Here is a 24,135-nt window from a genome sequence, read left to right as displayed (position 1 = left end):
TGAAAGCTCTGATAGAGATGTACAAAAAAAAAAAAAAAAAAAAAAAAAAAAAAAAAAAAAAATTCAAAGAGACAAATGGATGGATTCCAAATGTTATTTTGGGGAAGACTTAACAAGAAAGTCTTGGTGACTTTCTTCTTAAGAGCTAGAAAATGAACTGTTATATTCAACAACATACACAAGACTTCTCAGGAGTGTAATGAGCTGGTTTGAAAGGTAAGAAGATGTCGGAAATTTAATGAATAAAAAGAAAAGCTACCCTTTCTTATGTGCCTACTTGGTGCCAAACATCTCATAAAGTGATCTAGTGCTCTAGATGTGCTACATCATTTAAACTTTAACAACTCTATGAATTGTGTAAAACCACATCCATAAAAAATTTAAAAAAAAAAAGAAAAAAGAAAAAATAACTCTATGAAACATTATAGTCATCTTATAGAAGAATAAACAAAAGATTTGAAAGGTAAAGTAACTTGTTCGGGTCACACAGTTCATCAGGTTTGGAACTCAAGTCTTTTTAACTTGAAAGGTGAAGCGTTTCAACTACAAGGTATCTCTGGAGGGCAGAAGATTAATTTGCAAAAAGGAAAATTCTTGTTACTGACATTACAAAAGGAAAGGCTGGTTTTGAAAGGTGAGTGAGGAAAGACTCACCAGTTGTGGAGGTCCAGAAAGTACACACTTTGGGAGCCCGGTTTCCTTTAAAGTAAGAATCATTCCTAAAAAGGATGAATAAAATCAGATCTCTCATCAACTTGACCTGTTGTCACTACCAGGACGACGACCCCAAGCTAATCCAGCTAATCCAGGTATTTATCTACATGTCCTCCTTCCAGCTTCAGAAATATCACTAGGAACCTGTACAGAGCAGAAGCGCTGCTGGCTAGAGGTGTAACGGACACCAAATATTCTTTAAATGCCTCTAGAATGGGGTGAGCTGTTACCAGGGTGAAGCAGCAAGGCACCCAGTGTGCAGAATTTAAAGAATCATGCACATGATGGGCTGGACTTAAGTTTCGCACCTTAAGTGACTCATCCTAGCCTCAGCCCTAAGAAAGGAGACTGGTCTAACATTTCACTCCTTTCTGTCCCTGCCAGCAAGCCCATGGAATTTGGTTGTAACACAATCCTGACCTCCCCAGTTGACAGACATAAATGACAGGGTAATCCGGACAGTGGGTATGCACATGGCTGCCAATGGCATCCACAGTAAACATATTAACTATAATCACCACTGCTAGACTCTCCACTTTACTGCCACAAATCTCTGGCCTAGCAACCCAAGAAACTAAGTGGATGGTAACACTTAAGAGGCAGTATCCATATTAAAATCTGCTCTTCTGAGTCACAGCTATTACTGCTCTGTGCTGCAGCTGACTGGGTTGGTATAAAAAGATTCCAGGCCAGGCATGGTGGCTCATCCATGTAACCCAGCACTTTGAAAGGCTGAGGCAAGAGGATCGCTTGACCCCAAGAGTTTGAGACCAGCCTGGGCAACACGGCGAAACCCCGTCTCTACAAAAAATACAAAAAAAATTAGCCAGGTGTGGTGGTGCATGCCTGTGGTCCCAGCTACTGGGGAGGCTGAGGCGGGAGGATCACCCGATCCCAGGAGGCAGAGGTTGCAGTGAGCCAAGATCATGCCACTGAAAAAAAAAAAGTCTAGCGGCCCACCCCAGACTCGGAAAAATGGTAAAGCAGGTTAAAATTCCGGAGACTTACTACCAGCCTCTGACACTACAAAGAATATACTCACCACATAAGCCCCCAACATTAGACCAGTGCATTCGTGTCAGGAATATGTTGTCCAGGCGAGCAACCTTCAACCTAAGAATGAGAAAACATTTGAACAGGATAACATGAATAGCAATGACCACTTTTGCTATTAAAAAAACACTGGCCTCTCATTTAGGCTTTCAAGCCCCATAATCAACTCCTCCCAAAAGCAAGAGATTGACTCACTTGTGCTCCTGCATGAGTCTCTGAACGCCTTCTCCACAGTTGAAGAGATACCTAAAAGACAAACATTACACAAGACACCCACAAGGTTTTATTCTGTAAACTCTCTGACACCAATTAGATGCTTTATTTTAGCATCTAATGGAAAAAGAACAAAAAAAGAAAAAAAATTAAAAGTCCACCTTGAACTACCGAGCCACATTTCTGCCATTTGGATGGGGGGGTTTTGAGTCCTCCTTAGAAGAGGTGGAGTGGGGGCCTGTGTGCGACTGCTGGGCCAATATGGGTCCTTTCCCCACCACTGGCTCTTCACCAGATCCGTCCACTCCAGATGCTAACAACGACACACTGGCCTTGGGGTGCACGGAAGAGGATGAAGCTCCGAGAGCACTGAGTGCCAGGCCAGGCCCAACGGTTGGGAAGAGGACGCTCAGACCCAACTCTTAAATTCTTCATATATCCCCAGAAATCACATGGACGCAAGGAATCTGCGGGTTCCCAACCACTAAAACTCCAAGAATCCCCGCAACAGTGAAATCCCACACGAGTGAAGTAGGGAAGCCGAAGCGCTGGGAGGTGCCCGGATGCTCTGAGGTCTACTGAACTGAGGGCCCGGCGGGATTGGGCGTGGATCGCTGAGGGGACGCGGGCGCCGCGCACTGACCGGTTGTACTCGGAAAAGACGTAGAGCGCGGCGCCCGCGTCCCGGCGACCCGAGGCCACCACCTGCAGGTACACGGTGTTCGGGCTCTCAAAGCACCCCGGCGGGCCGCGCTTCTCTCGCGTGCGCAGGTGCCGCAGTGGGTCCTTGGGCGGCCGCTGGCGGCGCGCAGATCCCTGCGACAAGGTGCGCTCCTGCGACATGGTGCGCCTGGCCCCGGACCGCAACACGTAGCAAAGCGCCCACATGCGCCTATCTCCACCAGAACTGAGAAACTCGCCGGTCACCTCCGTCCGCGTGCCCCATGCACCGCCCAGCCGCTCCGCATGGCGGATCCAGCCAATCAGCGCGCCGCGCACAGAGCTGCCCGCCTACTCCAGGCTGATCATCCAATAGGAAGGAGTCTTACGCTCGGGATTTGTAAATTGGCAGCGACCATAGAGTAGAGGAATACTAGAGCGTCTCAATCGGCCCCGCCCCTGGTTCTTTTCCTGTTTCCTAGTCTCAATTTTTTTCCGGAAGTCGTCCTTTCTCCTGGGGCGGGACTTCCGGAAGCGCAGGGCTGGGAAAAGCCTTCCTGAGGAAGTCGGGTCCTTGGAGTTTTGAGTTTCGCTGAGCGGCTCCTGTTCACACCAGAAATGAGCTGTGCCCTCAGGTACGTCAGCCCCTCCTAGCTTGAGTTTGAGGTGGTTGTAGTGGTTATGAGGATTAAATGTGAGGAGATCAATTGTATTGAGCGTTGGCATAGGCGCTTTTGCTGATTATGTTTCCAGTGTAATTCGTATGCATACATGTTAGAAAATGATCATTTTTACGTGGTGGCGCGCGCCTGTAGTCCCAGCTACTCAAGAGGCTGAGGCAGGAGAATCTCTTAAGCCCGGAGGCGGAGGTTGCGGTGAGCCGAAGTCGCGCCACTGCCCTCCAGCCTGGGTGACAGAGCGAGACCCTATCTCAAAACAAAACAAAAAAATATCTTTTGTGTTTTTCGGAAAGAAAAGCAAGAATAGTTGACAAGCTCTAAAGCAAGAGAGTCTTGGCTCATTTGCTAGCTGCGAGACTTTGACTTCTCAGGGCTTCAGCTTATCTGTAAAATGTGAGTAATAACAGCAATAATAGAATCCTACTTCAGAAGATATTTAGAATTCAGTCACCTAATAATGTATCAGCAGCCCTCTAAGTGGCACTGTCACAAGAGACACCCAGTAAATGGTAGAAAATTAAGGAAAATGCAAAATGTTTCGACACATATACAATATAGCTGACCAGGGACATCACAGAGGTAGGTATCCCAATACCAGCTCTTTGAAAAACACACTTAGTCCCTTCCTGTGTATCTAATAAGAATTTCTCACCGAAAGCGATTTCATTTATTAAAACAGCTAGAAATATAGAGAGCTCCCTTATAAAGGGACATAATTGACCTGGAAACTCCATTCAAATACAAATTTTTTAAATGAATACTGAAAAATGTCACTTTTATTTAGGAAATAGGAGAGATTCAAGTCATATCAATTCCTACACAGAAATCTTGACACCTGACTTTACAAGATGAAACATTTTCATATGCAGACCAGTTTCCTCTTGGTTTCTTCAGTTGAGTCAAAACTACGCGTTCCTCTTTCTCCATATGTTTTTGCTCATTAGTGTATTTCTTGAGCTGTTTTCATTCAAATACGTAACATTTTTGTGGAAGATTACCACACACTGTGTGAAAACGTTGTACTTGAAATAACCATCCCAGTGAGGGTCGGGAAAATGCTTCAAATCTATTTTACACTATTAGAGTCCTTTACAAACTGAAAAGATGGTCATACCACCATCCCAATAAGTATTCAAAATAAAAAAAATAGTTTTTTTTTAATGTTTTTTTTTGTTTGTTTTTTGAGACAGAGAGTCTTCCTCTGTCTCCAGGCTGGAGTGCAGTGGCGCGATCTTGGCTCACTGCAACCTCTGCCTCCTAGGTTGAAGCAATTCTCCTGCCTCAGCCTCCCGAGTAGCTGGGACTGCAGGTGTGTGCCACCCCGCCTGGCTAATTTTTGTATTTTTAGTAGAGATAGGGTTTCACCATGTTGGCCAGGCTGGTCTCGAATTCCTGACCTCAAGTTAACTGCCTGCATGGGTCTCCCAAAGTGCTGGGATTACCAGCGTGAGCCACCGAGGCCAAAAACAGTTTGTAAAAGCTACTTAAAGGCTGGGCATCTTTGCTCCTATCTGTAATCCCAGTACTTTGGGAGGCCAAGGCTGGAGAATAGCTTCAGGCTAGTGTTTCAATACCCACACTGTGGCCAGGCATGGTGGTTTATGCCTGTAATCCCAGCACATCAGGAGGCTAAGGCAGGGGGATCACCTGAGTTGGGGAGTTCCAGACCAGCCTGGCCAACATGGTGAAACCCCAACTCTACTAAAAATTTAAAAATTAGCTGGGTGTGGTGGTGCACACCTGGACACCTGACTACTACTGGGATCCCAGCTACTGGGGAGGCTGAGGCAGGAGAATCAGTTAGACCTGGGAGGTGGAGGTTGTAGTGAGCCAAGATCATGCCATTGCACTCCATCCTGGGCGACCGAGGGATACTCCATCTCAAAAACAAACAAACAAGCTCTGGCAACAACTCAAGACCCCATCTCTACCAAAAAAGACCAAAAAATTAAAAAATAAATAAATAAATAGCCAGACATGGTGGCATACAACTGTTGTCCCAGCTACTCTGGAGGCTGAGACAGGAGGATCACATGAACCCAGGGTTTTGAAGCTGCAGTGAGCTATGATCATACCACTTTACTCCAGCCTGGCTGACAGAGTGAAATGCTCTCTACAAAAAAATTCATTAAAACTGCTTTTAAAAAGTGTACTGCAATAAAATATTGATTTGTTTTTTCCTGTGATGACTACTTTGATCCTTTTAAATACATATATCAAATTTCAGACACACATGAAAACATTGGTTCCTCTATTTTATGGATGCCCTATGTGCATATCTATCTGTTGGGTAATCTCAGAGTACTTATCTCAAAGCTATAGGAAGAATCACTTTTGGTCATCTACTTATATAAAATTCTGAGGGCTGCATGGTATTTGGGTTATTTCTAGGGCCCAGTATGCCTTTCTGCACTTAGACTGTAGGTCCTATTTTTACTCCTGGTATATAAAGATGACAGCTAGTACATCTTCAATCTGAGGTTATACTGGAATGCAAATTTCATGAGCCTGGGATTTGTCTGTCTGGTTCTCTGTTGTATCATTAGCTCCTAGGACAGAGTCTGGCTTGTGGCAAACAAGAAACACTAGGAAATTAGAAACAAGCCAGTAGCTTAGATGAGGTTTTCAATTTACAACTAAGCAGGGTCTAAAATTCAATCAAGACAACAACTGTGTTTTCTGAAGGGGATTGGTTTGACTGGCACCTCCAAAAGGGTAGTTCAGAGAGTCGGAAACAGAAAAGTGTCTCTGGACTTGCTGGAGTAGCGGCAGCCTGGCCATTACGACAGCAGAGAAAGTGGAAATCGAGATAATAGACTTTCAGAAGTCAGTGACATCAGCAGTGAATATAATCCAGCCACTTTCTCTTGCTTTGCGTCTCTTTTTGTTTTCCGTTTTGTATATGAACAGCTTGTGGCTTGAAATCACTTTCAGTCCTTTTGTTGCTCACGGCTGTGTTCGGTAAGAATAGTCTGACTCTGCTCCTTGCAGGGGCTGCTAGATAGCTCAGTGGAAGTAGAACCTCCAACATGGCCCCACTCCCAGGTGTGGGACCCGCGTATTGGCTCTGCTGGGGGTGCTTTAGTTCATTTCCCATTGCCTTTCCATCTATGTAGACGGTCCACATTCAGTAGTCAGGCTGAGCTTCTTTGAACGGTGGTCAGCCTCCAGGAGGATGAAGTGAAATTGCAGTCCTTCTGAAGAATTAGGCCCAGAAGTCAACACAAGACACAGATAGCAGTCATCTGGATTCAAAGGAAGGAAAATTATATTCTATCTCTTGAGGGGAGAAGTATCCATGTCACATTGCAAAAGGGCCCTTGGAATGGAAAAGTCTGGGCTTCCTTGGAACCCACTGATTATCCTAGGGGGTCCTATGAAGAGATGTCTGCTGGGCAGAATAATCTGGCCAATGAATGCTGGTAGCAGTACGTTTTCATATGCCAGTAGTTACAGAGGTATAATTTGACTTTCTGCTGTAAGTATGGTTGCCACGAGCAAGTCTACTCATCTCTGGCCATCTCTTGGATGTATTCAGAAATTGGACTTTTATACCTACAAAGCTGGGGCAGTTCCTGGGATCCCCAAGATCTGGTGATCTGACCAAGAGACACATACTTTAGGGCCCTGTCCGAAATACTCGCTGGCCTTCTCCACACAGACATTCATTCATTGATTCATTTGATACACGCTCACACGCGCGCACACACACACACACACACACGAGTTTCTAGACACTGTTCTAGGATTCTAGATACTGTACTAAGACCTTGATGTATAGAAAGATCAACAAGGTTGTGGGAAGTAGAAAAGTTACTTTTTAAAGTTTCCTTTCTTGTTAAAGAATAATGTGCTAATAATTCTTTGTTAAGCCCTATCCTATGTAGCTATGTAGCTGTTAGAGACATCACGCTTACTGGCATGTAATAGTACATTCTTTGTCCTTGTACTTTAACCAAGATATCTGTGCTGGACGTGCTCACAAGCATGTCCCAGCTCTCCATTGCTTTTACCTGTTAAGAACATTTTTTGATTATTAGCCAATCAGGTTTTAGTTTACATTGTGAGGTCTGGCTCCGGCCAATGGAGATCAAACGCAGCAGTAAGGATGACCCCAAATGGGTAAGGAATAAATTTGTGTGGTTTCCTTTGTTCTTTGTGCTCTCCTGGCATGTTGGCTACCGTGGGTGCCCTTCCTGCAGTCCAGAAAGTAAAAATTGTGTTGCTGAAAGATCCTTTGTCCCAGTACTAATTTTTTTTTCTTATTTTCCTATTAAACCAAAAACAAACCCAGTACTAATTTTTCTTTGTGGCACCGAGCATCTGTTTCCAACAAAGGTCTTGCTCTCAGAAAGCTCAGAAAGTTGGTGTCTTGGAGCCTGGGATGGGGTCCCAGGGCACACAGGAAAATGTTATAATAGAATCAGGTCAGGGATGCTTTTGCCTTTATTGGGTCTTAGGTGTTTCTGGTTTAGATCCCTAGAAACCCAACAACTCCAAACTTGTTGGCCACAATACATCTGAGTGAGAATTGGTTTCTGAAAATAAAGTTATTTTGGGCCGGGTGTGGTGGCTCACGCCTATAATCCCAGCATCGCGGAAGGCTGAGGCAGGTGGATCATCTGAGGTCAGGAGTTCGAGATCAGCCTGGTTAACACAGTGAAACCCTGTCTCTACTAAAAATACAAAAATTAGCCGGACATGGTGGCACGCTCCTGTAGTCCCAGCTACCTGGGAGGCTGTGGCAGGAATCACTTGACCCTGACAGGTGGAGGTTGTGGTGAGCTGAGATGGCGCCACTGCACTTCAGCCTGGGCAACAGAATGAGACTCCGTATCAAAAAAAAAAAGAGAGAGTTATTTTGAAACAAATCACATTGTTAGCCAAGAACAGACTACATTGCCCTCAAGTCCCTGAGTGGGTTCTCAAACTGCCTATTTTGACTAAGAACTTTGAAATTCTTTAGCAGGAACTTCCCACCTTACTCTAGCAGCTAGACACCAGCACAACTGTCTCCTTGCTTCTCTCTCCTTTCAGGTGGGCAAAACCCTCTGCTGGTACACGCCTGGCTTACGGCCCAACCTCTTATAGAAGACTGCTGACAACACTACTAGGATGAAATTGTTTACCTCATTTCACAGATGAGGAGACTGAGGCTAAAAAAAGCTTCATAACTTGTTGAAGTCTAGTCCGTTGACCTAACCATCTTGTAGGCTTAACCAACATGTTGGATTTATCACAGCATGGGGACAGAATTAGGGTCTTTGGCCTAGCCTTCCCATTTAGAAAGAGCCTCAAATCCAGCCCTTTATAGTACTGTATTTCTTTCTTTCTTTTTTTTTTTTTTTTTTTTTTTTTTTTTTTTTTTTTTTTTTTTTTTTTTTTTTTTTTTTTTTTTTTCAGGTGGAGCCTTGCTCTGTCACTAGGCTAGAGTGCAGTGGTGCAGTCTTGGCTCACTACAACTTCCAACTCCTGGGTTCAAGCAATTCTCCTGTCTCAGCCTCCCGAGTAGCTGGGATTACAGGTGTGTGCCACCCCGCCTGGCTAATTTTTGTATTTTTAGTAGAGATAGGGTTTCACCATGTTGGCCAGGCTGGTCTCGAATTCCTGACCTCAAGTTAACTGCCTGCATGGGTCTCCCAAAGTGCTGGGATTACAGGCATAAGGCACTGTGCCTGGCGATACTACTGTGTTTCTAAATGAGGTCATACTTGGAACCAACCCAAATGCCCATCAATGATAGACTGGATAAAGCAAATGTGGCACATATACACCATGGAATACAATGCAGCCATAAAAAAGGATGAGTTCATGTCCTCTGCAGGGACATGGATGAAACTGGAAACCATCATTCTCAGGAAACTGACACAAGAACAGAAAACCAAACACCTCAGGGTTTCATTCATAAGTGGGTGTTGAACAATGAGAACACAGAGACACAGGGAGGGGAACATTGCACACCAGGGCCTGCGGGGTGGGTGTCCAAGGGAGCAATAGCAGGGGGATTGGGGAGGGATAGCATTAAGAGAAATACCTAATGTAAATGATGGGGCGATGGATGCAGCAAACCACCACCGTGGCACGTATATACCTGTGTAACAAACCTGCACAATCTGCACATGTACCCCAGAACTTAAAGTATAATAAATCAATTTTAAAATAATAAAAATTTTAAAAATGAGGTTATACATTGACTTACAGGAATACATTGAGAAGAGTGAATGAAGATGCTTTTCAGACAATTTTAAACTTGTAGGCTGGGCATAATGGCTCATACCTATAATCCCAGCAGTTTGGGAGGCTGAGGCAGGAGGATCACTTGAGGCCAGGAGTTTTGAGACCATCCTGGGATGCATAGTGAGACCCCCATCTCTACCAAAATAAAAAAAATAATAAACTTGTGTCGCCTTACTGAATCCCACTGTCTGTACCAGGGCCTGTGGCCAAATCCAGGCTGTCACCTATTTTCATGAGTAAAGTCGTATTGGAACACATCCTGGCCTTTGTTTACTTATTGTCAACATCAGCATTGGTGCTGCAGCAGCAGACTCAATTGCTGCAACACACCAGGTAGCTCACAAAGCCTGGACTATTCACTACCTGACCTTTTACAGATGTTTGTGTTCTTATGAAAGAGTAAAAAAGTCTTAATTCAAAGTTTGTTAGGTAAAAAAGTTACAGTCAGTTACATTTGGTTTTGAAGAAAGAAAGGTATTTTTTGTAAATCTAGTGTAGCCTAAGTGTGCAGTGTTTATGAAGTCTGGAGTTGGCCTGGTGCGGTGGCTCACGCTGTAATCCCAGCACTTTGGGAGGCTGACGTGGGAGGATCACTTGAGGTCAGGAGTTTGAGACCAGCCTGGCCAACATGGTGACACTGTGTCTACTGAAAATACAAAAATTAGCCAGGTGTGGTGGTGGGCATCTGTAATCCCAGCTACTTGAGAGGCTGAGGCAGAGAATCACTTGAACCTGGGAGGTGGAGGTTGCAGTGAGCCGAGATTGCACCACTGCACTCCAGCCTGGGCAATAGAGTGAGATTCAGTCTCAAAAAAAAAACAAAGTCTGCAGTCATGTACAGCAATGTCCTAGGCTTTCACATTCACTCATCACTCACTAACTGATGCACCCAGGGTAACTTCCAATCCTGCAAGTTCCATTCATAGTAAGTGCCTTATTCAACTGTCAATATTTTTTTCTTTCAGATGGAGACTCACTCTGTCGCCCAGGCTGGAGTGCAGTGGCGCGATCTCGACTCACTGAAACCTCTGCCTCCCAGGTTCAAGCGATTCTCTGCCTCAGCCTCCCGAGTAGCTGGGATTACAGAGACCTGCCACCACGCCCAGCTCATTTTTGTATTAGCTGGGTGTGATGACAGGCGCCTGTAATCCCAGCTACTCGGGAGGCTGAGGCAGGAGAATCGCTTGAACCCAGGAGGGTGAGGTTGCAGTGAGCCAAGATCATGCCACTCCAGCCTGCTGACAGAGCGAGACTCCATCTCAAAAAAAAGAATGGTGTCAGAGAAGGTTTCTCACAGAACATATGGCATGATTATGATTTTTTTCTTTTTTTAGATGGAGTCTCTCTCTGTCAGGTTAAAGTGCAGTGGCACGATCTCTGCTCACTCTGCAACCTCCACCTACCAGGTTCAAGCGATTTCTCCTGCCTCAGCCTCCCGAGTAGCTGGGATTGCAGGTGTGCACCACCATGCCTGGCTAATTTTTGTATTTTTAGTAGAGAAGGGGTTTCACCATGCTGGTCAGGCTGGTCTTGATCTCTTAACCTTGTAAGCTGCCCCCTTTGGACTCCCAAAGTGCTTGGGATTACAGGCGTGAACCACCATGCCTGGTCTGCAATTAGGAGATTGAAAAAAATTGAGAGATGTCCAGGATGGCAAGATGAGGAAGGCTATTCTAGCCAGAGGGGGCTGCATGGAGTCAGGAAAGGTAGGAGTGTACCCAAAAGCGGTAGGATACACAGCAGTTCACCGAGGCTCCGCTTCATCACAGGTTCACCTACACATTTCACGTGTCCAGGTCACCTGCCCCTCCCAGCGCTCTTGCGAAGCGTAGCCTACTACTATTTTCATTGCACAGATGAGAAGCTGAGGCCGAAAGGGGTTAACTTGCACAAAATTACAAAATTAAGTAATGCAGTTAGCGTGCACACCAGGCGGCTTAGTTCCTGAGTTCACGTTCCTCCCAACTCACTATTTCGCCTCAAACAGTTGCTATTACTGTAGGATGCATTCAGGATGAAGGAGGATCGGCGAGGTGGCTGGCAGTGGGCAAAAGTCACAACAGGAAGGGGCTTGGAGGTTTCCATTTATCCTTTCATTCTGCGACCTCCGCCTCCAGTTTTCCTGGGTCAGAGGAGGGGGCGCAGAATCAGGTCCCGGAGGAGTGCGATGCGCGCCCGTGGTCACTAGAGGGCGCAGAAGCGCCGGCCCTGGGGAAGGCTGAGCCAGGAGGCGGGATCGCCTGCGAGTTTGTTGATTTATTCTCAGGGATCTGGGAATTCTAGAATTCTTCCGTTTAGCACTTTCCACTGACGGTATTCTAACATCATACACACAGTCACTGCAGGGCTGAGGGGGACCCTTAAATAACCAGGAATGTCACTCGGGTCACTGTCCACATTTGCCTTCCCGGTTGTGGTGCCAACGGTGCCAGATGGTCCCAAAAGGATCAGGGTTTTCTGTTTAATTCCTCACTCAAACTGCAGCTCAAGGATACGTTCTCAGGAGCCTCAGCGTGTGTGTGTGTGTGTATGTGTCTGTGTGTGTCTGATGTGTATGTGCTATGTATATGTGCTGTGTGTGTATGTGTGTACACGTGAAGTGTGTGTTTGTGTGTGTGAACATGTGTGTGAGAGTGTGTGTATGTGTGGGATGTGTGTGTATGTGTGTATATGATTTTTGTGTACGTATATGTGTGTGTATGCATGTGTCTGTGTGTGTCTTTCATTTAATTGGCTTCCTTATGTTACTCACATTTGGGAAATGCCGCTGCAGGATCCTGTGCTTGCTGGAGGTATCCTTGGGGTGGGGCCTGTGTGTGTCAAGGTGTCCCATGTGGGGTCAGTAATAACATGGGGTGTCAGGAGCTGTCCAGGGAGGAAAGTGAACATGGTGTGGCTGGCTACTGTGGAGACAGTGTGGTGCTGTCAGAGGCTCACGGACGTTGGAGTGCTGAACCTGACCCAGAGCAGTCAGGTAACCTTGGGCAAATGTCTTACCACTCTGCGCCTAGGTCTCCAGGATTGCCATGAGGATGAAAGGAGGTAGTAGAGGTGAGGAATGTCATCTCTCCCTCCTCCTTTCTCCGGTCCTCTCCCTCCCTTCCCAGCCCCTTCTGTGGCTCTGCCTCTTTCCCTCCCTCTGTCCCCTTCTTTCTCTGTCTCCATACCTGCCTTCACCTCTCTTCTTTCTCCCTCATTCCTCCCCCCTCTTCTCTCTCTTTCCTTTTCACTCTCTCCTTCCCTTTCTCGTCCTCCCTTCCTTTCTCTCTCTCCCCCATCTTTCTTTCCTCCTCACTCTCCATCCCTTTCTCCCATTTTCTCCTTCCCTTTCTCTCCTTCTTTTTTATTTTTGAGACAGGGTCTCGCCCTGTCGCCCAGGCTGGAGTGCAGTGGTGAGATCTCAACTCACTACAACCTCCGCCTCCCAAGTTCAAGCGATCCTTCCACCTCAGCCTTCCAAGTAGCTGGGACTACAGGCTTGCGCCACCACACCTAGCTAATTTTTGTATTTTTAGTAGAGACGAGGTTTCGCCATGTTGACCAGTTTGGTCTCAAAGTCCTTGGCTCAAGTGATCTGCCAACCTCGGCCTCCCAAAGTGCTGGCATTTCAGGTGTGATCCACCATGCCCGGCCCCTTTCTCTCTTTGCCCCTCTTTCTGCTTCCCTTGCTCCCTCACTTCCCTTTTGTCCCTTCTCCCTCGCTTTTGCTCTCTTTTCTTCTCTCTCCCGCTCGGTCTCTCAATCTCTCCCAGTCTCCCCAGGTTCAGAATGCTTTCCCATTTCTTTTTCTGGCAGTTAACACACTGTATTATCATCATTTACTTGTTACATGTCTTTCTAGGCTGTGGCCTCAATAGGGGCAAAGGACAAGGAGTTTGTATCTGATTCTCAGGGAATGGGAAGTCCCCATCGGGTATTTGAGTTGGCAATGGAAAGATCGGGTTTTCATTTTCGGAGGCTGGCTCTTGTTGCTGTTGGCTGCTGTGTGGAGAGGAGGCAGTGAGGGTACGGGGGCACGGCTAGCCTGTAGGGGCCGGCTTGTAGCCTGGACTGAGGTGGGAATGGCAGAGAAGAAGAGAAATTGACAAGGCAGGACCTGGTTTTACACGGAACCCTCAGAGCCTGCTGATGGATGAGGGGCATAGTCAGGGAAAAGAAATATTCAGGAATCCAGGAGAACTCCAAGGTTTTAACCTGGCCAAGTGGGCTGATGAAGTTGCCTTTTGCGAAGATAGTAAAAGAAAGATGGGGAGCAGATTTTGGGTAAAAAGCAAGAGCTCTGTTTTGCACACGTCATATTTGGATTGCCAGTTGCAGGTAGATCCAGTATGTGCTCTCTTCCATGCCTGACTCTGGAGTTCTAGGAGAACTTAGGGTCGGGGATATAAAATTGCAGTTCATTGACATTCAGATGTTGTATGAAGCCCCAGAGCTAGCTGAGATCCCCTGGGGAGAGTAATCTCACATAGTGAAGAAGACGTGACCCAGGCCCAGCCCAGAGACTGTGACATGCCCAATATTGAAATTTAAGCTGAAGAGTTGGAACAGAGAAAGGAGGCCAAGGAGGAGGCGCCAGTGAGTTGTCAGAAAACCAGTAGCACATGGGGTCTCAACATGAAGAAACGAAAGCATTTAAGCAGCGGGAAAATTCTGGCAAACACTGCTGAGAGGTCAGATTTCACACGAACACAGGTGGGCAAATCACTACCACTTAGCATGCTCAGCTACTGGTCATGACCCCCTTCCCCACGCCCATTCCCACCTCACACAGCACCTCAGAATCCTTTTCAAAACAGTGTTCTTTTTTTCTTTTATTATTTTGTTTTATTTTGGGGATGGAGTCTCATTCTGTCTCCCAGAGTAGAGTGCAGTGGTGCAATCTCAGCTCACTGCAACCTCTGCCTCCCAGGTTCGAGCCCTTCACCTGCCTCAGCCTCCCAAGTAGCTGAGATCACAGGTACCTGCCACAACACTGGGCTAATTTTTGTAGTTTTAGTAGACATAGGGTTTCGCCATGTTGGCTAGACTGGTCTTGAACTCCTGACATCAGGTGATCTGCCCGCCTTGGCCTCCCAAAGTGCTGGGATTACAGACGTGATCCACTGTGCACAGCCCATGCATTTATTTCTAATTTTTGCCGTTGACAGTGGGGGAAAAATCAACACAGTGTTTCTGGAAACCACTACTCATGGATGGAAGATGGGATGTAAATGAGATCTATTTGCCATTCTTCGTGTGATCTCATCTCTCAGCTTTCTGGATGAAGACACTGCATACTTCACCACTAGACATCCAGTCTTCACCTTTCAGTCCAGCAGTGTAGTGGTAAGGCCATGCGAAAAGACATATTTGTGTGGCTTCTATGACATTTTTGTGGAATCCTTGTGGTGTTAGGGTTCTCCAGAGAAATAGATAGGATATAAAAATGAAAAGACAGATACATGGACAAATAAAGAGATGATAGATAGATATAAATATACCTAGAAACATAGACAGATGATAATGGGATAAATAGACAGATAGAAATCTTTTATTATTTATTTATTTATTTTTGAGATGGAGTCTCTGTTGCCCAGGCTGGAGTGCAATGGCACAATCTTGGCTCACTGCAACCTCGCCTTCCTGGATTCAAGCGATTCTCCTGCCTCAGCCTCCTGAGTAGCTGGGATTATAGGCATGCACCACCATGCCCAGCTAATTTTTGTATTTTTAGTAGAGATGGGGTTTTGCCATGTTGTCCAGGCTGGTCTCAAATGCCTGACCTCAGGTGATCTACCTGCTTCAGCCTTTCAAAGTGCTGGGATTACAGGCATGAGCCACCACGCCCAGCCAGATAGATAGAAATCTTTTAATAAATGTTTTAAGGAGTTGGCTACAGTGATTGTAGAGACAGACAAGTAAAAAATTTGCAGGGCTAGCTGGTAGGCTGGAGACTGAGAGAAGAGTTGCTATTTGAGGCTGAGGACAGCCTGCTGTCAGCATTCCGTTTTTCTTTGGGAAGGTCAGTCTATTCTTGAAGGTCTTCCAGATAAAATTGATTGGTTAAGGCCCACCCACACTACGGTGAGTCCTCTGTTTTACCCAAAGTCTACTGATCTACATGTTAATGTCACCTAACAGATCTCTCACAGAAACATCTAAAGTCATGTTTGACCAAGCATCTGTCTGCCGTGACCTAGCCAAATTGACACACAAAATGAACCATTACACATTGGTTGACATTGGTTATTTCTGAGAAACTGAGTTAAAAGTGGTCTCGTTTGATGCCGGGACAAGGGGTAGGGGTAGAAAGAGCAAGAGTGGTGGATGCTGGCTGAGCCTTGCTGAGGAAGCGCCCCTCCGCCTGCTGCGGTGAACTTGGCTTTGGTGATTCTAAAGGCCCTGAAAAACTGAGTGCCCTCATAAAAGCAGTAGCAGCTGCAATTTACTGAGCACTTACTATGTACCTTTTACTATGACATCCTGCTAAGTGCTTTTCATGGCTTATCTTGTTTGAAATTACTCTGGCCCCATCTGGCAGACACAGTGCACGGCCTTGCCCTGCCTGGGGTTAGCTACTTCCACAGATCTCTAACCCGGGATGTTGGTTGGACACAAGGCTCCTGTCTCTGGGACCCACAAATCTTTCTGCTCCTCCTGCTCCACAGATTGGGGATTGGGAAATGTTCGAAATGTTTTTCTTTTTCTTTTTCTTTTTTTTTTTTTTTTTGAGACGGAGTCTTGCTCTATTACCACGCTGGAGTACTGGTGCAATCTTGGCTCACTGCAACCTCTGCCTCCGGGGTTCAAGAGGTGATTCCCCTGCCCCAGCCTCCTGAGTAGCTGAGACTACAAGCGTGCACCACCACGCCAGCCTAATTTTTTTGTATTTTAGTAGAGACAGGGTTTCACCATGGCCAGGATGGTCTTGAGTTCCTGACCTTGTGATCCATCCGCCTCTGCCTCCTAAAGTGCTGGGATTACAGATGTGAGCCACTGCGCCTGGCCCTGGGGAATGTTTTTCCAGAGAGATGATGAGCAGGAGTTTCTCTTCTCTTTTCTTAGCTTTCACTCAAAGTTTTTGTGCTCTTCATTTCCCTAGGGGCTTAGGCTTTTGAAACCAAATCCTGGAAGACTTCTTTGTTCTCAGCTCCCTCTTCTGCCTAATCCCTCCCCACAGTGGGTCTAGCTGTTTGATGAGGGAAGGGCACAGGGGGGCTTTTCCTCGAAGAAGTTGGTTAATATTTTTAAGACATTACCCCACCTGATTGGTGGCAATCAATTGTGTCAGCTCATCTCCATTTCCTGGCCATATATTTTACCTTTTTTTTTTTTTTTTTGAAATGGAGTCTTGCTTTGTCACTGAAGCTGGAGTGCAGTGGTGTGATCTCAGCTCACTGCAACCTCTGCCTCCTGGGTTCAAGTGATTCTTCTGCTTCAGCCTCCCGAGTAACTGGGACTACGGCGCACGCCAACACGCCCGGCTAATTTTTGTATTTTTAGTAGAGATGAGGTTTCACCATGCTGGCCAGACTGGTCTCGAACCCCTGACCTCATGATCCGCCCACCTCAGCTTCCCAAAGTGCTGGGATTACAGGCGTGAGCCACTGCGCCTGGCCTATTTTACTTTCTTTTCCCCTCCAACCCTGCTTCCCTGCCACCACCATAATGTCATAAAGGAAGGGAGATGAGTTCAGAGCTTTGAATATTCCTGACCATTACTGATTTAAGACAATTCTACAGGCTCCTGTTTTATAAGAGAAAAAGAATTCAGGGAAGCTTTTCTGGAATGCGGCTTTATGTTCATGGTTTACCCACCCCTCTCTCTCTTGCCTCAAAACTAAAGGGAGCTGGTAGCAACCACCCTGCTTTGCAGCTCAGCTGGTAGAATGCCTGGAGAGCAGCCAGTGGCCTGGGTTCAATCTCCTGATAAGTCATCAATTTCTTTCTCACCCAAAACATCTGGTTTGGGATCCTGAGTTATGAGCTAATATGAAATATAAAAGTTTATAGCATCACATATATAATGCTGTTGATTAGAAACATCAAGAAAAGTAATTGACTAGAAGGGACTTGGTGTGACCAGCTGCTTGAACATCTGGATGGACTCCAAAGGGCCTGAATTGAATTCCCAGTTCATCCATTCGTTCTTGGCCAGCAGTATTTGGTTTGGGATCTTTAAAGATTTGACTCTCCTTCTTGGCGATGGCTTTTTCTCAGCACTTTATATATAAGCATGTGAATGTGTGTCTCAGTGAACTGAAAAAAAGCTAAAATAAAATCATTGTAGTTTTTATCTTCTCTTGCATCTGTTCATTAGATATTTATGGTTTTTATGATTTCCCTAGCCTCGGTGTGCTACCAATGATGAGCACTAGGGGGCAGTGTACACTCATGTTTTTCCTCCATGGGCTAAGATTTGTGAAGAATGCCCCAATCCGCTTTTCCTTCTGCTTTACAGTTGAGATGCCCAGGAGCTCAGCACGGGGCTTTGTTCCCAGAAAGCTTCTCTGAGCTACATTACTTAGATACATCCGTAGAATCCCTCAGTCAACTTCATCCCTGTTACTTATAGCCTGAAGTTAACTGAGACTTTTTTGTGTGTGTGTGACACCCTATGTTCTGTTTGCCAAATAGCTGCCTCTCCTTCCTTTCTCTTTTCTGTTGGGTTCAGTTCCTGCCAGAACAACATGGATTTTCCCATCTCCCCTGACACATTTGGGTCCAGGGTTTAAGCAGGGCATTCATTTCCTTACTGGAACCTCTTCTCAAACAACTTCTTCCCAGGTTGTCAGGCAGAAAGTAAGTTGCATCTCCTGTGCCAACTCAGGCTGAGATAGCTGCTTGCGGGGCTGTTTTGAGGCCTCAGGGTCCAGGCTCAAGAGCGAGAATGCTATGCTCAATTGGCAATGCCTGTCTGTTTCCTGCTTCCTTCCCTCCCTCCCCCTCCTTTCCTCCCTCCCCCTCCTTCCCTCACTCCCCCTGTCCTTCCCTCCCTCCCTCTCCCTCCCTTAGGTCCTCCTTCCCTCCCCCCCTCCTTTCTTCCCCCCTTCCCCTTCCTTCCTTCTCCCTTCCTTCCTTCCTTCCTTCCTTCCTTCCTTCCTTCCTTCCTTCCTTCCTTCCTTCCTTCCGTTCCTCACCTGTCTCTCCCCTGCTCCTTCCATCCCTTTTCCCCTCCACTCCTTCCTCCTTCCTTTCTTTTTTCCTTTTTTGCTTATTGAATTCCTTTGAAGAGCCAGGTACTGGGCTGAGTATTTCAATAGCGGACAAGATCGCCTTGGTTTCTGCCCTCACAAAATTTATAAACCAATGGGAGAGGCAGTGAAAAAAAATCTGGGCACGTGGTAAGCCCTGTGCTAGGGAAGATGTCCCGTACTGTGGGGCACACGAAAGAGGTACTCCACCCAGGCTTGGACATGAGCGATTAAACAGGGATGCATACAATAAAACTAAGGAGGGAAAGGAGGGGAAGAGTCAAGGGTCAAGCGGGAAATGGTAGAGCAGAAAAATACATGCAGGCAGCTCTTGCTTTTCACTTTGCTGCTCTGACTCAGTCTTTGTTCGGAAACCACATGCATCTGTCACTTGCGGATGTCTTAGGTGGCTTTGGGGTACTGGAGTGGCAACGTCTATGGCCTACAGGAACCAGGCAGACAATGTGGATAATCCAGAGAACCACAGCAAGCGAAGTTCCCGTGCTCTCTGTGAGGCATGTTGCTCCATCATGGGCCAGGCAATGGTGGCTCTGGAAAATGCAGACTCAGACAGGGTCAGATCATGGGACCGTTTTGCAATGGAGGCTGAGAACTAGATTTTACGTGAAATTTCCTGAAAATATTTATTAACGCGTTACGGGCCAAAATGCTTAGGCATGAAGGCAGATTTGGGCTCCTGGGGATCTCGGCCTAAGGGGGCCTTTGCGACCATGGCCGCCGCCTAGTGATGGGTGTGGGTTGCTGTACTCTTTGTTTTTCTGTAACAACAGCCAGAACCAACTTCCTTCCTTGCTCCCTTCTTAAATTTGCTTTTGATTATTAAAAAAAAAAAAAGTTATGAAATGTTTAGCGACCCTGATGGCAGTTTTTCACCTTTCTCTTCCGGAAATCAGTGAAATTGAGGGGGTGATGTTGAGAGGGTGCTGTTCAGTACGTGGAGGGTGATGACAGCGACAGGCTTGAGCACCTGCTTTGCTGATGTGAGCTTGCAGGCTGATTCCAATTGATCGGATGAAATATGATTAACACCTTGACCTGTCTGGAGTCCAAATCCGGAGACTCGGAGTGTTCCTTTAATACGATTCCATCATGAGAGTGGGCCTTCTCAGCCAGGGTCTCCAGAGGCATAGGGCTTTTTCTGAATGGGCTTCATGGTGGTCTTTGAGCTCCCTTGAAATTGTGTGCAAAAGTGTTTGCTCGTGCATTTTTCTTGGAGAGAGCTGCTAGCCTGAATCAGATTCCCAAAGGGCTTATAACTCAGGAAGGGGAAAGGCAAGGCTGAAAAATGGGTTTCTCAAACTGAGTACCCCAATGCTTGTTAAAATGCAGGTTGTGGCCAGGCTAGGTGGCTCATGCCTGTAATCCCAGCACATTGGGAGGCCTAGGCAGGCGAATCATCTGAGATCAGGAGTTCAAGATCAGCCTGGCCAACATGGTGAAACACTGTCTCTACTAAAAATACAAAAATTAGCTGGCATGGTAGTGGGTGCATGTAATCCCAGCCACTTGGGAGGCTGAGAAAGAAGAATCACTTGAATCTGGGAGGCACAGGTTGCAGTGAGCTGAAATCATGCCACTGCACTGCAGTCTGGGTGACAGAGGCAGACTCTGTCTCAAAAAAAGAAAAAGCAGATTGCTGGGTCCCAAGCCCAAATTTCTGATGCAGTAGGTGTGGGGTGGGACCTCAGAAATTGCCTTTCCAGCAAGTTCCCAGGTGATCAGATCACAGGGTAAGGACTCCTAGTGGAAAGTAACAGCCCTTGGAGAACATGTCTCACACATTCTGTTCTGATGCTGGGACTCATAGTTGGATGTCTTGCTTTCAAGTATGAAGCCAAAAAAATAAAAAGCACTGTGTTTTATTTCTCGATGCCGCCTAATTCCTAATCCCATGCTTTGCTTTGTCAAAAATAGTTTAAAAATTCTGGGCAACAACTCTTCCTTTTAGATGTTTGACTGAATGATTTGCTGCTTAGAAGCCAAAAGACAGTGAGCTGACTTCTGGAGAACGGGAGGCTGCGGAGTGCGATGATGCCATAACAAGGATAGGCAGTATCTAGGGGCAATGTCATCATATATACGTTAAGAATATATTGCATGGCTGGCTGCAGTGGCTCATGCCTGTAATCCCAGCACTTTGGCAGGCTGAGGTGGGCAGACCACAAGGTCAGGAGTTCGAGACCAGCCTGACCAACAGGGTGAAACCCCCTCTCTACTAAAAATACAAAAATTAGCCAGGCGTAGTGGCGCACATCTGTAGTCCCAGCTACTTGGGAGGCTGAGGCAGGAGAATTGCTTGAACCCGGCAGGCAGAGGTTGCAGTGAGCCAAGATTGCACCACTGTACTCCAGCCTGGGTGACAGAGTAAGACTCTGTCTCAAAAAAAAAAAAAAAAAAAAAGCATATATTGTATATCCTTAAAGTTGCGAGGAGCACTCAGGGTGTCTGGATCTGGCCTCTAGGCAGGTCAAGGTGTTAATTGTATTTCATTCAGTCAATTGGAATCAGTCTGCAAGCGGCAGAGATGCTCATTGCCTGTTTCCCTCCATATTGATGTCATTCCCTATTGCCAAGTACTCTCAGCATATTATTTGCTCAGAGGAGTATCTTGGTGGTGGTTGCATGAATTGGTTCTGAGGGACATCTCCCATGTCCCCTTAGTACCCTTGTATGATGCACCTAAAGTTTGTCTAAGGAATGACCAAGACCCCTTTCAACTCTAGGAATTTCTGAAATCTGTGAAAAAGACACATCAGAATCTTTAAATCCAATTTCCAGGTAATCTGTGTCCACCTGCCATGTCTGCTTGTTTGGAGACAGCTCATAGCCTTCTGCTGAGAATATCACCTTGACATAGGGAAAATCATCATCCAAAAGCAATTCAGTCCTCATTGCATGCTAGATGCCTTCCTTGCCAAGGACACTACATGTGCCAACAGATGTCAATGTGCTCTGGGAATTCTCATTTGCATAGTGTGAGACCCCAAGAATAATGGGGATCCAGGCCTCCCATCCCTCTCTCCATGGAAGCTGGGAAGGTTCCAGGTTTCTAACACAGCAGTTGGGGGTGGCCAGAGCTTCATGGAAACCCGGGTAGGGTATCTGGCCTGCAGAGTAGGCCTATGGAAATCCTCCATCACCTGACTTCTGTCTCCACCTTCTCTGTTTCAAACTTTCCCCGTCTGCCTGCAAAATGAAAAGGTGGATGTTTGCCTCTTGAGATTGTTGTTTGAGGAAGTGGAATAGTACACATGAAAGGGCTTTGGGTTCTTTGTGAAGTGGGCTCTGCAGAGTAGGAGATTGGGTGGAATTTTCCAGATGGCAGAAATAATAGCCCTCTAAGAGGTTAGGACTTTCCAGGACTTTGGTTGTGGCCAGATGTACCTAATGATTTAGATGGTGGGATCTCTTTGCAGCCTGTGGGTAAAGGGTAAAGTACTCAGGATTAGGTTAAGCAAATGCCTCCAGGGAGAATGGTATTTTTCTTTCTTTCTTTTTTTTTTTTTTTTTTTTTTTTTTTTTTNTTGAGAAAGAGTTTTGCTCTTCTTGTCCAGGCTATAGTGCAGTGGGGCAATCTCAGCTCACTGCAACCTCCGCCTCCCGGATTCAAGCAGTTCTCCTGCCTCAGCCTCCCAAGTAGTTGGCATTACAGGTGACTGCCATCATGCCAGGCTAATTTTTGTATTTTTGGTAGAAATGGGGTTTCACCATGTTGGCCAGGTTGGTCTTGAACTCCTGACTTCAGGTGATCCACCTGCCTTGGCCTCCCAAAGTGCTGGGATTACAGGCGTGAGCCACCGCACCCAGCCAGAAAATGGAATTTTATGAGGGGAAATCACTTTGATCTTTGAGCTGCCCTGCCCTCCACTGGGTGCTATATGCTGAGAGTACTTGGCAATGGGGAATGTATTAGTCCATTTTCACGCTGCTGATAAAGATATATCTGAGAATGGGAAGAAAAGAGGTTTAATTAGACAGTTCCACATGACTGGGGAGGTCTCAATCATGGCAGGAGGCAAAAGGCACGTCTTACATGGTGGCAGCAAGAGAAAGGGAGAAGATGTAAAGGCAGAAACCCCTGATAAAATCGTCAGATCTCATGAGACTTATTCACTACCATAATAACAGTATGGGGGAATTGCCCCCATGCTTCAGATTATCTCCCACTGGGCCCCTCCCACAACATGTGGGAATTATAGGAGTATAATTCAAGATGAGATTTGGGTGGGCACACAGCTAAACCACATCAGGGAGATAGGGAAAGGCTGCCTTGAGCCCTGTTGTTTTTGGAAATAGAAGGGGGGATGTCTCAGCATTTTAGGAGAAAACATGTGGACCAGGAAGCTTCTGGTTTCACAGAAGAGCCAGGAGGATGCCACTGCAGGACATTGCAGGCTTGCCCCAGCATCTAATGGTGTCCCAGCATTAGATGAAGGAGAGAGGTGGAGTCTGGTGGGGAAAGAGCCCTGGATGGGAGTCAAATTCCTCAGCTCTTGTCCCTGCTAGCACAGAACCTAGGTATGATTTGGAACAAGTCTCTTCATGTCTCTGAGACCCTGTTTGTGAAATTGGCCCAATTTCCTCATAGAACTGATATTTATGGCTTTTAAAATAAACAGAAATTGATCATCTTGTTGTTGAAATGTGAAATATCCATTTGTCTCTTAGTTCCTTTCTCAAGAAACCAACCATCAGGCAAGGGACTAAAACTTTCAGACCACTGCATCCGAATAGTGAAATACCAGGCCCCCTATCCATCCTGATTGCTTCCTTACCCCTCCCTAATTTCTTTTTTCTCATCTTCCCCACCACATAAACCCCAATTTTAGTTTGTTGGAGAGACAGATTTGAGGTTGATCTCCCATTCTCCTTGGCTGCTGCATGTGATTAAAACCTTCTCCTGCTGGCAGTACTTGTTGTCTCAGTAATTGGCTTTCTGTGCAATGAGCAATGGGACCTAGGCGGAACCCTAAGCATTTTGGTAACATTTGCAGATCCATAAAGTGAGGGCATTGGATCTGATTCCTTAATAAACATAGGAATCTAGCATTCTTGCCTTTTTCTCTTTAATAGGGAGGATTAGAGAATTTAGAAGTTGAAAACAGTTTCCTCCTTTTTTTTTTTTAAAAAAAAAAACACTTGCTTTCAAGTTTATTGAGGTATCATTCCCATACATGACTGCATCCACTTTATGTGAAGTGAATGAGTTCTGTCAGATGCATATGCCTGAGTAAGCACTACCACAGTCAGGAGATAGAAGTTTTCCTCCCCCAGGATAGTTCTCTGTGTCCCTTCCCAGGAAGTCCCATCTCATCCCCCCACCTGGTCCCAGGTGACCTCTGCCACTTCTAACTTAAATGAAGTGACTTAAACCTAACTTTTCC

General features: G+C 46.1%; 1 protein-coding gene and 1 long non-coding RNA gene across 3 annotated transcripts in view; one reads left to right on the top strand and one right to left on the bottom strand.

The window, feature by feature from the left end:
* The window catches only part of ELAC2 (elaC ribonuclease Z 2), a 27,043-nt gene extending 24,064 nt beyond the window's left edge, over positions 1-2,979 (bottom strand). For both annotated transcript variants that reach the window (XM_037739573.1, XM_017531384.1), the window contains exons 1-4: positions 2,624-2,979; positions 1,963-2,013; positions 1,757-1,827; positions 655-719 (exon numbers count right to left, since the gene is read on the bottom strand). In XM_037739573.1, the coding sequence (XP_037595501.1) occupies positions 655-719; positions 1,757-1,827; positions 1,963-2,013; positions 2,624-2,868 (432 nt within the window). In that variant the 5' untranslated portion in view covers positions 2,869-2,979. The remainder of the gene's footprint in view (positions 1-654; positions 720-1,756; positions 1,828-1,962; positions 2,014-2,623) is intronic.
* Positions 2,980-3,176: 197 nt separating this feature from the next.
* The window catches only part of LOC108306456, a 247,495-nt gene continuing 226,536 nt past the window's right edge, over positions 3,177-24,135 (top strand). Inside the window, exon 1 of the long non-coding RNA XR_001826150.2 lies at positions 3,177-3,275. This is a non-coding gene — a long non-coding RNA (uncharacterized LOC108306456). The remainder of the gene's footprint in view (positions 3,276-24,135) is intronic.

Source organism: Cebus imitator, unplaced genomic scaffold, assembly GCF_001604975.1.
Source record: "Cebus imitator isolate Cc_AM_T3 unplaced genomic scaffold, Cebus_imitator-1.0 Scaffold72, whole genome shotgun sequence".
Classification (NCBI taxonomy): Eukaryota; Metazoa; Chordata; class Mammalia; order Primates; family Cebidae; genus Cebus; species Cebus imitator.
This window is presented reverse-complemented; position numbering and strand designations above follow the sequence as displayed.